The sequence below is a fragment of the Thalia democratica genome, chromosome 8 (assembly GCF_965202585.1).
Source record: "Thalia democratica chromosome 8, ktThaDemo2.hap1.1, whole genome shotgun sequence".
Classification (NCBI taxonomy): Eukaryota; Metazoa; Chordata; class Thaliacea; order Salpida; family Salpidae; genus Thalia; species Thalia democratica.
This window is the reverse complement of record NC_139172.1, coordinates 8,598,422-8,611,499: the sequence shown is the minus strand read 5'-3', so window position 1 is coordinate 8,611,499 and position 13,078 is coordinate 8,598,422. Positions and strand designations below refer to the sequence as shown.

Here is a 13,078-nt window from a genome sequence, read left to right as displayed (position 1 = left end):
TTGGATGTGTTTTGGATTCATGAAGAAGAAAATTTTGATCATTCCACTTTGACCATCAGCCCACAAGCTTTTAGTAAACTCAGACCCGGTTTTCTTTTTATTTAAACTTGTCAGTCAGTCATAACCAAAGTTACCGAGTGGGTTAAAGGTTGCAAAACGTTTGGCAAGGCTGGTGTTAATGATCATACCAGCAACAGGTAGCTACATGGTAAACCAATAAAGCGGTAGGTTGACAGCTGAAGACTTTGTTAGTTGCAACTTACTGATAAGTTTCTATAAAAACAAAACCACCATCTCAGTCAGCCATTAGTTTTTTGTCTAATGATCTTAGTTATCTGGTCATAACTATATGTTATTTGAACTAAAAACAAACAAAAATTGCATTGTAAAAATTATTAAGCATACAAAATTTTTAAATCTGCTAGATATACAGTAGTTAAGTGCTAAACATATTTTAATGAATAAAATAATCTTTATATTTAATTTAAAAGAGTTGTGAGCATTTTGTTTAAATGTAACTTGCTGTATGTAATTATTAAGTATTCTTGTTGTTCATAATTTACATTACTCGTATTACTGATTGTTTGTGGGGTAGAGGTCAGAAAAAATAGATACAACATATGATATCTTGATTATTATATAATTTGTGTTATATTTATTCAGAAGTAAAAAGGCAAGAAAAGTAAAAAAATGGCTGACAATCAAAAAAAGGCTGATGATCAAACTGAGGCAGACGCTCCTCAATACAAAGCACCAGCAAAAAAATCTCTTCAAGAGATCCAACAGATGGACGTTGGAGATGAAAGTTTAGCCAAGTACAAGCAAACATTATTGGCTGGAAGTGCTGGTTTGTTTAACTTAATATGTTTTAAGTTACATTGTACTTTTAATTAAAAAAATATACCTAAAATTTCAACTAAGATCTCTGTGTAGTTTTATTGTGTACAAAAAGAGTTTTTTTTTTGATTTTTTGTCTCAAAATTTTAATTTTTAAAAAGTTTCTCTGACAGAGTTTTTTAAATATTGCAAGAAACATTTCTTTGTTTTAATCAAAGATAAAAGTTTGAGGTAGTTATCTCAAAAAAACGTAAGAGGAGATACATTTTTAGTGAAATGGTCATTTTTTTGCTGTTTTAGTTTGCGCCTCCAGTAAGGAACCTATTGTTTATTCCGACTTTGACCTGCTTTATCTCAACAATTATTTTGAGTTTTTAAAATTTGTAGAAAGAAACTTGAAGCTTAGTTAAAACTCTATTAAAAAAGTGTTTGACCCCCCTATGCCCTTGATACTGAATCAAATTTTTGGCCATTGCTGTTTTGTTTAAGTTTTATTTTCAGTTTTAATCAGGATTTTTTTTTTGCCTACAGAGTGACAATACTAAATTAGTTTTTAAGTTATTCATTTATTATCCCTTATATTTATCTTATATCAGAAAGAAATTGTATTTAATTGGTTTATAAACAATCAAAAAATATTAATGAATATAAAACAATGAGATGATAAAACTAGTTTTATTTTATTTAATAAAAAACTTAAAAAGCATTACGATACATCTAATATGAATATTTAGTAGAATAATAGCAGCTTAAATGAGTGAATTTTTGCAGTTGAAGATGATGATCCGAGAAACGTCAGGCCGCAAAAATTGACCATCAGTTACCCTGACAACCCAGAACAACCACATGCTGTGATTGATCTCACCAGTTAGCCTATTTTTTGTTTACTAAATATCTAGGTTGTGTTTAAAAATGTGAACATTGTGCATGCAAATCACATATAAACTTTTTTCTAATTTGTTTCAATGTCAGTAATTTAAGAAGTAAAAGATATTGATAATAAACAAAAGTAAAAAAAGATATGGTACCAGTAGTTTTGAATATTACTACGGAGTATTAGGTTGTTTGAGAAAATATTGACAGAAAACTTTCAGCTGAAAATCTATTTAAAATTCGGAAATTATATAAAAAATCTCTGTGAATTTTTTCAATTCATTAGAAAAACCCTTACCAAGGTAACATCATTTTTTTCTAAAGACAATTCCATTTAAACTGTATGGGACCCAAAAAGTTCGACCTTTAAATTTTAAGTTAAACAATTTTCTTACATGTAGCAATTATCACAAAAAGAGGTTTTAAGAGATGATTGAAGAAAGTTTTATGGAGGCATTTCTTGATTTTTTTAAAGGTATTAAAAATTAACAAAAAATCATGAATACTACAAAAAATCAAAAAAAACCCTCATAAAACTTTCTTTTAATTGTCCTTAGAAACATAATTTTTTTTTTGTGGTAACTCCTACATGTAGAAAAATTTCAAACCAAAAACTAAGAGGTCATTTAAAAAAATTCATACTCTAGAAAGGTCTAACTATCAATGATATGACTGTAAAATTTAAAGAAGGTTGGTCATAAATGAAGCATAAAAAATATTTTCAGTGGAATATTTTTTCCCATCTTAGTTTAAACCTTCCGTAAGAAGCCTTTAGAAGACTCATTAACTCACCAACTTAAATTGCTTGTATCTTGAATAATCGAAAAAAAAGTCTTCTTTTTAAATAATGAAACTGATAAGAAACGTTTAACTTAAGTTAGTTGTTTTTATAAATTTAAGTGTTTTTTTTTCCTTTTTTCTATGAAATCATTAACGTCTAGCACGAAATTTTTAAATATTTACATATATTAATTTGTATACAAATAATTTATTATAATACAAACCTAGTTTTGACATTAAGAAGGAAGTTTGAGCATATTTTCTGGTGAAACAATAATATAAATTTATTGATTTTTTTTTTTATTTGTTTTACAAAATATCATATTGTAAAAAAGAAGGTTGCCATAACAATTAAGCAATTTTCTGTCCTTAATCCCTCTATAATTTTATTCACAAAACTATTGAAAAAATATTAAATTTATGTTTTTGAAGAAAAAATATTATAGGTAATAATACTAAAAAATCTTTTGAATTCGGAGGTTCCACAAAGTTATAGAATTAAAAGTATTACTAAAAATAATTTGCTATTTAATTTTAAAGATTTGTTTCAATTAAGCATCTTAGATTTATTTCTTTAGTTTAGTTTTGTAATAAGTTACCATGATAAAACTAGTATATGTTTAAGTGCACAGGCACGAAACTCGAGTCCTGCAAGTTTTTGTATCTTGAAATAAACTTTTAATTAATAAAGCCCTCTTAAGGTGGGCTCTGTGTTGAAAAATTTAATTTATTAAGTTCATCAACTTATTTCTATGTATATTGTATATATATGTTCTTTTCAATTTAAATATAATAGACTAAATTCATAGTGTAGGTGCATACTTAATGTCATTTGTAATATAGTTTTATAGTATTGTACTAGTACAACAATTATCTACATTGAGTTTTTTCTAATTGTTATTGTGATATTTTGTAATTCTGTTTTTCAACTTTTGATCATTGTTAAGTTTAGAAGATCATTAATTTTTCGATATGCTTTGGGTCAAGTAAAAAAGTAAGTTTCTTTTATAAAGTTTTGAAATGAAATAAACGTATAAATATATTTTAAAGTGACACTTCGAATGCAATAAATTTTATAAAAGATAACATCTGTTAGTTAATGTAGCTTTAAGTAGTCAATTGATCAAATTGTAATTTAAGAAAAATTATATCCATATGGTTTATTATTACTTTAATGTTGAATTATTGATGTTTTTATTTGATGTTTTTTATGAAATATTTAAAAATATTTTTTTGTGTACTGTTTAAAAAAAAAATTGTTTGTGTATTTTCTATAACTTGTTCAGCAGCATTTAATTTTTTTAAAATAATTTATATAGATAATTTCAAAAACAGCTGTATATAATAAGAATTATTGTGTGCGTTTTTATTTATTAAAATAAACAAAAGGTGACCTGAATGAGTTGAAGAAAAAAGTTATCAAAATGAAGGAGGGTGCCGCTTATGAAATTAGATTGTCTTTCATTGTAAGTTTACGGTTTTATGTTTATTTTAAATTTGAATAATTGAAGTTATAATTTTCGCATCTGTTATTTTTGGTTCGATTTCGAAATAGTAAAATTAACAAAACCTACAATATTATTTTTTAAAAACAGCAAAATAAATTGATTTCAAAGAAAACGGTTTAAGTATAACATAAATCGATTAAATTTATTCTACTTACTACCAAATAACAATCTAATTAAATTTACTTTACATCACATGCTAAGCTATTTTTGGTTTGAAGAACTTCAATTATATACAAAATATAAATTAAGTATTTTTTTACTGCAACATAATTAATTCTGAAGGCTTATAGTCTTTTCACTATAAGTACTTTTTTAAGCAGTTCTTAAATAATAAGTAAACAAAATTCTTACTAAATTTAAATCTTATTATTTAAAATTTTAATAAAATGTGACATAAAGAGATATAACTGATAATAATATGTTTTTAAAAAGCTTATCTATAGACTCCATTAATAAGATAGTATAGTTGAATATGCCTTAGTTTGTGTTACTCTAAAACTTAGACTAGCTTGAAATAAATAAATAATATACTTAGCCTATCTTATAAACTTTCGGTTGAAACTTTGATTTAACAATTTAAAGAGTTTTTAAAGTTTGCATTATAGAAATATAAGTGATTATTATTTTTTAACGAGTAATTTTTTTTTTATTACAGCTGTTTGTTATGTCAAAAAAGTTTTATTTTTTCAGGTCGCTCGCGAAATTGTTGCTGGTTTGAAATTCAAATTGAATCTTTTCAAGCACGGATTAAAGGGTACGTTTGGAAAACCTCTATTAATAACTTTAATAACTCTATTAATATTTTTCTCTAAATACTTTGTTTATTTATTAAACATTAGTTTTGATTAAAAAAACTTAATAAAAAAACATGTTTTTATACAAAGTACAGTTTTTACATAATGAATATCTTTCAACAAAATGTAACGTTCTTAGTTAGAAATATAACAATATAATAACAAAAAGAAAAAAACTGCCATATGCTTATGAAATCTAATTAAACATTATATGGTCTGTTAAAACCTTCTTTTTGAAATGTTTTTCTTTTTTTTAAAAGTCGTCTACCTACAAAAATCATAAACATTTTTATGTCCATTATAAAAAGTTAAGTTTTGTTCCTGTCATAATTTTATGAAAGTTAAGTTATGTTATTTTTGAGCTTTTCCATTTAAATGATGACTGGGACTATAACTTTTCTTCAAGCAGTAGATACTCAGTCTGGAATGTCGTTAGGTTTAAGCATATATTTTTCATATGTAGTGATTCCAAATAAGCTGTGTAACATGTTTACGAGTTAGACTTCCAATAGGAATATTTACTAGGTTTCTTATAAAAAGTTAACCTTAGATTTTTCAGCTTTTTTTTTATTAGGCAAATACCACAAAAACAGTTTATACAAAATTTTAGCTGACTTAAAAAAACCTTCATGCTAACAATTTTCAGTTTTCTGAAAACAACCCCAATGCAACTGTAAGGGACCAAAAAATAAAAAATGCGACCTTTAAGTTTTTAGCTTGAATTTGTTTTACATGTGACAATTATCACACAAAAGCATTGTGCATAATTTTAAACGTTAAAAAGAAAGTTTCATGGCGGCAATTCTGGATTTTATGTAATTTTTATAACTTTTTGTAAACTTTTTTGATTTTTAATTTTTTTATTTCAAAAAATCAAAAAGTTTTTCATAAAAATTCTTTTAATTTTTAAAAATTATGCACAAAATGTTTTTGTGATTTCGCTGTTTTTAAAAGAATCCTAATATTCACCTTTTAATGTCAAACCATAATAGTAATTAGTGTCATTCTTTCAAATTTATTTAAGCGAAAATGTTCCCATAAAACTGTGATGACATGCATGCGGATTGGCATGAGATGTCGAATTATCCGTGCAAAAAAACCGCCAACGTTTTTGTTAACACGTTTCACATTTCAACAGTGAACAGCGCCGGCTTCATGGTGGGCAGCTACGGGCCGAACAAGGAGCCCCACGAAGCGCTCGTCATCAAGGACCAGGAAGCCCCGGACGGCGTGACCGGAAGGGGGGAGTTCACTGCGAAGTGAGTTGAATTCTTTTTATTTCCCAACTTTTCACTGTTATTTTTACGCGTAGTTTAGTTCAGTTGCCCCAGTTCAGTAGGAAAACTTTAAAATGCTGATCTCTTGATTTTATGATTTTTCAGGAGAAAGTAAGCGTCAGTTCGTGTAGATTATCTAAATATTAAATTTTTGACTCAATTTTTGTACTTTTTTTTGTGCAAGTTAATTCCAAACTTCAGAATTCCGTAAACTTTATGTTTTTCAGGGGAAAGTTCATCGACGATGACAAGCACGAGCACCTTTCGTGCGAATGGAAGATCAAGATAAGCAAGGATTGGAAATAAATCACTTTCCATTCCAGCCTTCTGCTTTTCCCATTAAAATCGCTTGAAAAGCTTTCTTCTAATTAAATTGTAATCATAGACCAACATGATAACTTTCTCGTAAAGCCGCTATTTAAATGAGCAGTAGTTTTTTGTACGACACTTCGACGATATTAGTTTCATCATTTGTTTATTTAGGAGTGATGACAGTCTTATTTTTTTATCAAATTGTTATTATGAATATTAAAATTTTTAACTTTTTTTATCGCATATAGTTTCTTTTTGTTAATATATGGTTAATGTACTTGTAATTTATCTGTATATAGATATTGCTCTTTATAAGCGGTTGTAATATAACTCCATCCAAATTTAAATAGTTTTATATCCCCGTAAAATTTATAAGTCTTTTAATTCGCGAATTATTTAAATTGTGAGCTTCCTTTTTAAAAAAACATATTTTTTTTGTTTAGTCGGTTTTTATTCTTGTACAAACTTTTACTTGATAATTTTATATAAAAGTTTATATGTAGTTAAAACGAAGAATAAACGTTTATTTAATAAACCTAGTGGCTCGTGTGCTTTTTTAGCAATTTAATATTATTAAACAGCTATTTACTAAAACAACTATTTTAGTTAATTTTTAAAAGCATTATTTGACTACTTATTTGTTGAATATATATTCAAAAACTTCCGTTAGTTAGTTTTTTGGTTACCACACTGTATAATGAAGAACAGCAAAGTTCCTTTTCGATAGTTAAAAGTGTACTTGCGTTGTATTTTATTTAAATAGATTTAAATCCGAAAAATTAAACATAATATGCAAAGTATATAAATTATCACAGAACACTGTTAAATGTTCAAATTTAGCTTGTCTTCGATATAAATGATTCTAAAAAAAAGAAAATTTGTTTATATAATATTAGGTTTAATAGAAAATTAATCAGCCTCTGATAATTATTACATAAAATATTAAAGGCTATCTCAATCATACTAAAAAACATTAATTTATTCATAGGTCAACTGATGAGTCTGAAATTTTAGTTTAATATGCTAGTTTACAATGTTATGCACGAATTTTAGTAAAATATGTTAGTTTTAGTGTACATATTTTGGTGTAGTGTGTTATTTTTTTACGATTATTAAACACTAATTTATATATTTAAAAACAAATAAACTTATGTTGAAGTGAAGTAATTTTACAACAAAACATCGTGCTGCAAAACGGTGTGTAGGAAATAATATTAACACGTCACTTAACGCGCGTGGCTGGTGAATCACACCAATTTCCGCATTTGTTTATTATGGCGTTTTGCTGTTCGACACTGAATACCAAAGACTAACTATTATAATTTTGATAGTTAGTTATTTCCGAAAGCTAAAATACTTACAAAAATTATTAATTGATACTACTTTGTATTACTTGAGTAAACTCAAGGCTAATGTAGTGAGAATAGTAATTTTACTTGTAAGGAAAAAAAAATATTTTCTTAAAGTATACCAATTAATGTTTTTATGTTTGAATTGTTTTTCAATTAATTTCACATCCATGTTTCTAAAAAGTTTGTATAGTTTTTTCAAATAGAACGTATTTTAAAGTTTGTTTTTATAATACAGAAATTACTAGAAAATAGTATTTGAATATTAAGGGTGCTTAACAAATAAAACGTGTTTTTTATAAAGAATTGGAACTTCTTATTATACATTTCAAATATATAACGTTACCGTTAATAATAAAATTGTTTAAAAATTTATTGGCAAAGTTTTTTTAACACTTCGTGTACAAAAACTGATAAAAAAAAACTTAGTTTTAAACTCTTATGTTTCCTACAAAAGCATTTAAAATATTATATGTTGATTTAAAAATTATGTCTTATCAATACTTAATTAAAAGAATTGTTTATGTACCACCAGACTTATACTTAAAATGAAATAATAATGACCAGCATTTTAAAACTGTTACATTTAATTTGATAATGAAAAAAAAAATAGAACGAAAAATATATTTCAGTGCAAATTACGAGTGGAGGTATATGATCTAATAAAAGGAAAATAAAAAAACCTTGCACTGATTATTACTAAATAAATTTGATAACATTCAAAATATTTAAACACCAGTGTCAAAAACCAAAATGCCCCAGAGAGTTCACCTTTTAAAATATATTCATTCAATTTAGCTTTAAGTTTAAAACCATTTATCAAAAAATGGATGGTATAACAAACAAAATTAGTTGCACAAAGCTTTTTGTTCTTTTATTAAACATTTTTCAATGTAAAATTGGCTGGTAAAAATAAATACATACAGTAAATAATAATTTCTCAACTTACTAATTATAAATATAGTTTAATTAATTAAATACAAGATAACAAAAATATGATAATAAGGAAAAAAAGTTCTATTTATAACTTATACACTTTTGAAGTTTTATTTAATCAAATTTTTGTTAAAAAACAATATTTCACTCTATCAGAGATCACAGTTAAAAAAAAATCATTTACTCTTAAATAAGCTGAGAACTACAGCTGTTCAAGCAAGAACTAAGACTATAATACTATAACTTATAAAAAAAGTATTATAAATTCAGAATAATTAACAATATTTATTCATACAATTGAATTATAAACAACAAGGTATAAATAGCGACAAACTTCAACCTAAACTGCAAAAACTTAGGTGTATATCGATTAAATGTGCCGATAGTTACCGCAAACAAATAAAAAACAACTTGAATACTAGATGGAGTGCATATCGTGCGAATAGGAAAAGTTTCAAACATATTATATGTTTTATTATATGTTTATACAAATAATTTTTCGAATGATTTGTTAAAATTAAACAACACTACGTATAACAAAAAGCTAAAAAACTCTGTTTAATATAGACAAAATATACAGAGTAGCTTTTATTAACCAACTACTTATGGAGAACTTAGATTGTAAAAATCATTGTTTAATTAAAAAACTTAACCCTCAAAATAAATTAGAAAATTTACATTTACTGATTTAAATTAAAAAAAAAAACAGTTAGAGGTTTTATCTTGTTGCTTACAAGGTTCTACCGTATTGCTTACAATACATATTAAAAATGATACATATGATAAACAAATATTTTGTAGTCAAACTATCAAAATTTATGAGTAAAAGTTATGAAAAAATTATTTTGTTTTCTCTATCAGATTGCTTTATTTTGTTTTTGCTTTCTTTTATACTTAGTGATTAAATGTTTTATAGTTCTTTAACTCTGTTTTTTATTTTTACTTTAGTATTTGTTTTCAGCAGCCATTTCTCAATTTAAAAACGTTTAATTAAAAAACTTAAATCTTTATATAAATGAATTTATTTGGTACCCCATTTGTGGCGGTAATTTTAAATTGTAAGTTAATTGAGTTTTTAAATAATTATAAATTTATTTATAAAATTTTCAGAATGCAAAATGTTTAAAAAATCATGTTTATAGCTATTAGAACACTTATAAACCAAAGTTTAAACTGCTACGTTTTTTTTGTTTCGGATAAAAAAATTAAATCACTACTGATTGAGCGGTATAAACTTAATCATGTAGTTTTTTATATGCTTAGTCAAGATACTACAACTGAGTATAATTTTTTCTACTAGTAGCTTCCTCAGTTTTTAATATGTTTCACGACTTGATTAATGAAGTTATTTTAAGAATCTTACATATTAACTACAATTAAATGTTTAGGAACCAAAGTTAATTTAAAATATACATTTGCCAATTTTAAGTCTGAGAAAATTAGGTCATTTCAAACTTAAAATACAAAAATGTATAGAACAAAAGTATAGTAAAAATATTCATTTTGAAGAATTTAAAATAAAAGTTAGTTTTAAACATCACAAAGAAGTTTTGCAAAACTTTGTGTGTTTATGTCACCAAAAGATGACTTCTAGTTTACCTGCAAAGTCTAACTAAACATACATAGTATTACTTTTCATTTTTTTACAATGGGCTGGTAAAGGGGTCTCGCGGCAAGAGAAATAGTTTCAAAAAAAAATTCCAGCTATACTTAGTGTTACTAACTGAGCAGGACTTTATCTTTATTGTTTTAATATTAACATTATTACTTTTGCTACTGTATGTTTGCTACTGTATGAGTAAACTATTTGTCTTATGTTTGTTTATTTACTTTTGGATACCTTTAGAGAAGCACTAATTAAGTTTACTCGCGATGGTTGATTTTTATAACTTTTAGACTAATGCTTGTTTGCTTATTTCTTAGCTTTGATTTGTTTTGCTTGTAAGTTTACTGAATATGGAAATGCCAATTATTTGTTTTAATTAATTTGCTATAAAGAATCAACTATTAACTTTATATAAAAGCAAGGAACTAGAAATCTAATTTGATAATGTTTTTAACTTTAAATTTTATTTAAGATCATCCTAAAAAATAAAATTAGGCATATTTAGTTAATTAAATACCTTTAAAATAATTTAAAAAAAACTTGGAAAACTTATTTTTCAGCTTAAAGCACTTAAAATAGGGCTTGCCTTTTTAAACTACACCCTAAAATGTATTATGCTGAAGAAAACTTTGCAGAGTGCGTTAAGTGTCTTTTAACTAGTTTATCTAAATTGTAAACGACAAGATAGTTTCGTTTAACCAATAGTCAGTCAATGCAACTTTTAAAACTGTCACCCCGAGGGGTTTTCTAAGAATAACTTAATTTGTATATTTCGATAAAAATACTATTAGGCTTCAGTTTTCATTCAGTACAAATCAGAAACACATGAAATCGGTTTTTCTAAATAATTTGAGCAATGTTTGCAAGTTAAGAGTTATTAAATTTAAGATCATCTATTAGCTAAACTTAACATAACTTTTCCAATTTATTACAAAATAATCGCTTAATTACTGTCTGGCTAAGAAATAGACACCATTGTCATCGTTTAGCACGGATTTTATCCACATTTTCCGTTGTAAAATATCCTCCAGGTGATCTTGTTTTTCAAGAATGATATTGACTTAGTATCTGACAAACCTAAAAAGACAAATTTCAAAATTTCCGTTTCTCTTGGACTGACCAGCTTTTAAAAAAGCTTGTATAAAAATTATTATTTTTATTGTGCTATGCTCTCAAAAATGTTTTATTATGATTGAAGAGGCTTTACTGTAAGTTCATGTTTAGCCTCCCTTTTTTATGAGTTGCAGCCTAGAAAAACGTATCGTTAGTTTTCTTATTTTAATAATATATTTTGACTTTTTGAATTGTATGACCCTAAATATCTCTAAAAGCACCATAGAGGTTTTGAAAACAATTGCTGTCAATTCAATTCAAAAAGTTTGATTCAAAACTATTTATCTTAGTTTTCGGGAGCTTTATACTAAATGTTGAAAATTTGACAAAAATTGCAAAAAAGTTGACAAAAGTATTCAAGTATATTAAGTTTTTGTGTTTAGTTTCATTAAGTTTAATTTTTTAGGAAAATTGTGCAACATTTTTGACTTGAAAAAAGCTAAAATTGACCGCATATCAACTTACTAACTTTTAAGTTACTTGGAGCAGAAAAGGATAAAAATTGACTTGTCCTGTACATGACGTTATCCTAGTAGTGTACGACTCAATTACTCAATTTTTTAGTACACAAAGTCCTAGGATACAGTATTTTGGGCTTTTTTTGTTCAATAATCAGTGTATAAGTTCAAGAAATCTAGTTTTACTTAAATATGTTTAATACTTGTTTAATATTTAAATCACTAAAAAAGTTATTTGCAGCAGTGATCGCACGGTGTTTGTCAGTTAACTTTATTCTTAAATAGCTGTTTTGTTTAAGAATTATGCTCACAACTACAAACACTGTAAAAATTTTGTAAAAAACGTTTTTGTTATGAATATGTTGGAATTAGCATAACTAAAAGTTTAAATTTTTTCTATAAGTTTGTATATGTTAGAAAACTTTTGTAAAAGATTAATTCAAACTCTTTAATTTTTCTTAGGGTCACGTTTCAAAAGGTAACTGATATTTAAAAAACAAAAACCAGAAGGACTATTTAAAAACTATGAAGGCCAAAGAATGTTTAAACGAACTATAACAGAAAACAATTGTATTATACTAAAATACCCATTTTTTGGTGAAATTAAATCTCTTCAACCCGTTGTTTATCAAATAGTAAAAGTTTTTTTAGATCTAAGAACTTGGATTATGGTAATAAAAACGTTTATTAAAAATAGTTCAAAATATATTATATATTATAAATTTTATTTTGTCGTCCATCCATACAGCAGAAATATTTTATACGAAAAAAACTTACTCTAAATCCTGAGCGTAGTTTTCAAACTTACTTTTGAAAAATTGTGTCTTTTAGTTAAGTTTTTAGATTAACTAATTGCAATTTGCTTTTCAAAAACGTGGATGTTCAGGTAAAATTGTTCATATAGTTTTTTCTCAACAAAAACTGTTTATGCTTATCAAATTGTCTTACTACGTTTATTAATATGTCCTTAGAACTAGATTTATATTCAATTTATTTAAATGTATACATAAGTCAAATTATAACCCGTCTTCTTTTAATTATTAATATACTTCATGTTATTTCATCATGATATACTTTTAATTAAAGTTTAAACATTCATAATAACTAAAAAACTTTATATGTACTCACAATTACTTTTTAAATTAGGTTTAACAGAACTTTCTCTACATCTTACATTTTTGTTTTAATTTTAATTACCAATTAAACATTATGTTTATATGTAATAATTACAGCGG

At 25.5% G+C, this 13,078-nt stretch overlaps 1 protein-coding gene across 1 annotated transcript; it reads left to right on the top strand.

Annotated features, from left to right (window-relative positions):
• Positions 1-667: 667 nt before the first annotated feature.
• On the top strand, positions 668-6,619 carry LOC145842484 (rho GDP-dissociation inhibitor 2-like). The gene is made up of 6 exons (XM_082949935.1): positions 668-847; positions 1,609-1,704; positions 3,880-3,956; positions 4,689-4,752; positions 5,931-6,051; positions 6,297-6,619. Exons 1-6 carry the CDS (start codon positions 691-693, stop codon positions 6,373-6,375), a joined length of 594 nt encoding a protein of 197 aa, XP_082806061.1. The 5' UTR covers positions 668-690; the 3' UTR covers positions 6,376-6,619.
• The last annotated feature ends 6,459 nt before the right edge of the window (positions 6,620-13,078 follow it).

What these genes read in the sequence shown, in the direction of transcription:
- LOC145842484 (XM_082949935.1), top strand. Translation starts at nt 691, where the DNA reads ATGGCTGACAATCAAAAAAAGGCTGATGATCAAACTGAGGCAGACGCT. An exon ending in TGCTGTGATTGATCTCACCA is followed by an intron (nt 1,705 to 3,879) that starts GTTAGCCTATTT and finishes AATAAACAAAAG; the next exon opens with GTGACCTGAATGAGTTGAAG. An exon ending in TTTCAAGCACGGATTAAAGG is followed by an intron (nt 4,753 to 5,930) that starts GTACGTTTGGAA and finishes ACATTTCAACAG; the next exon opens with TGAACAGCGCCGGCTTCATG.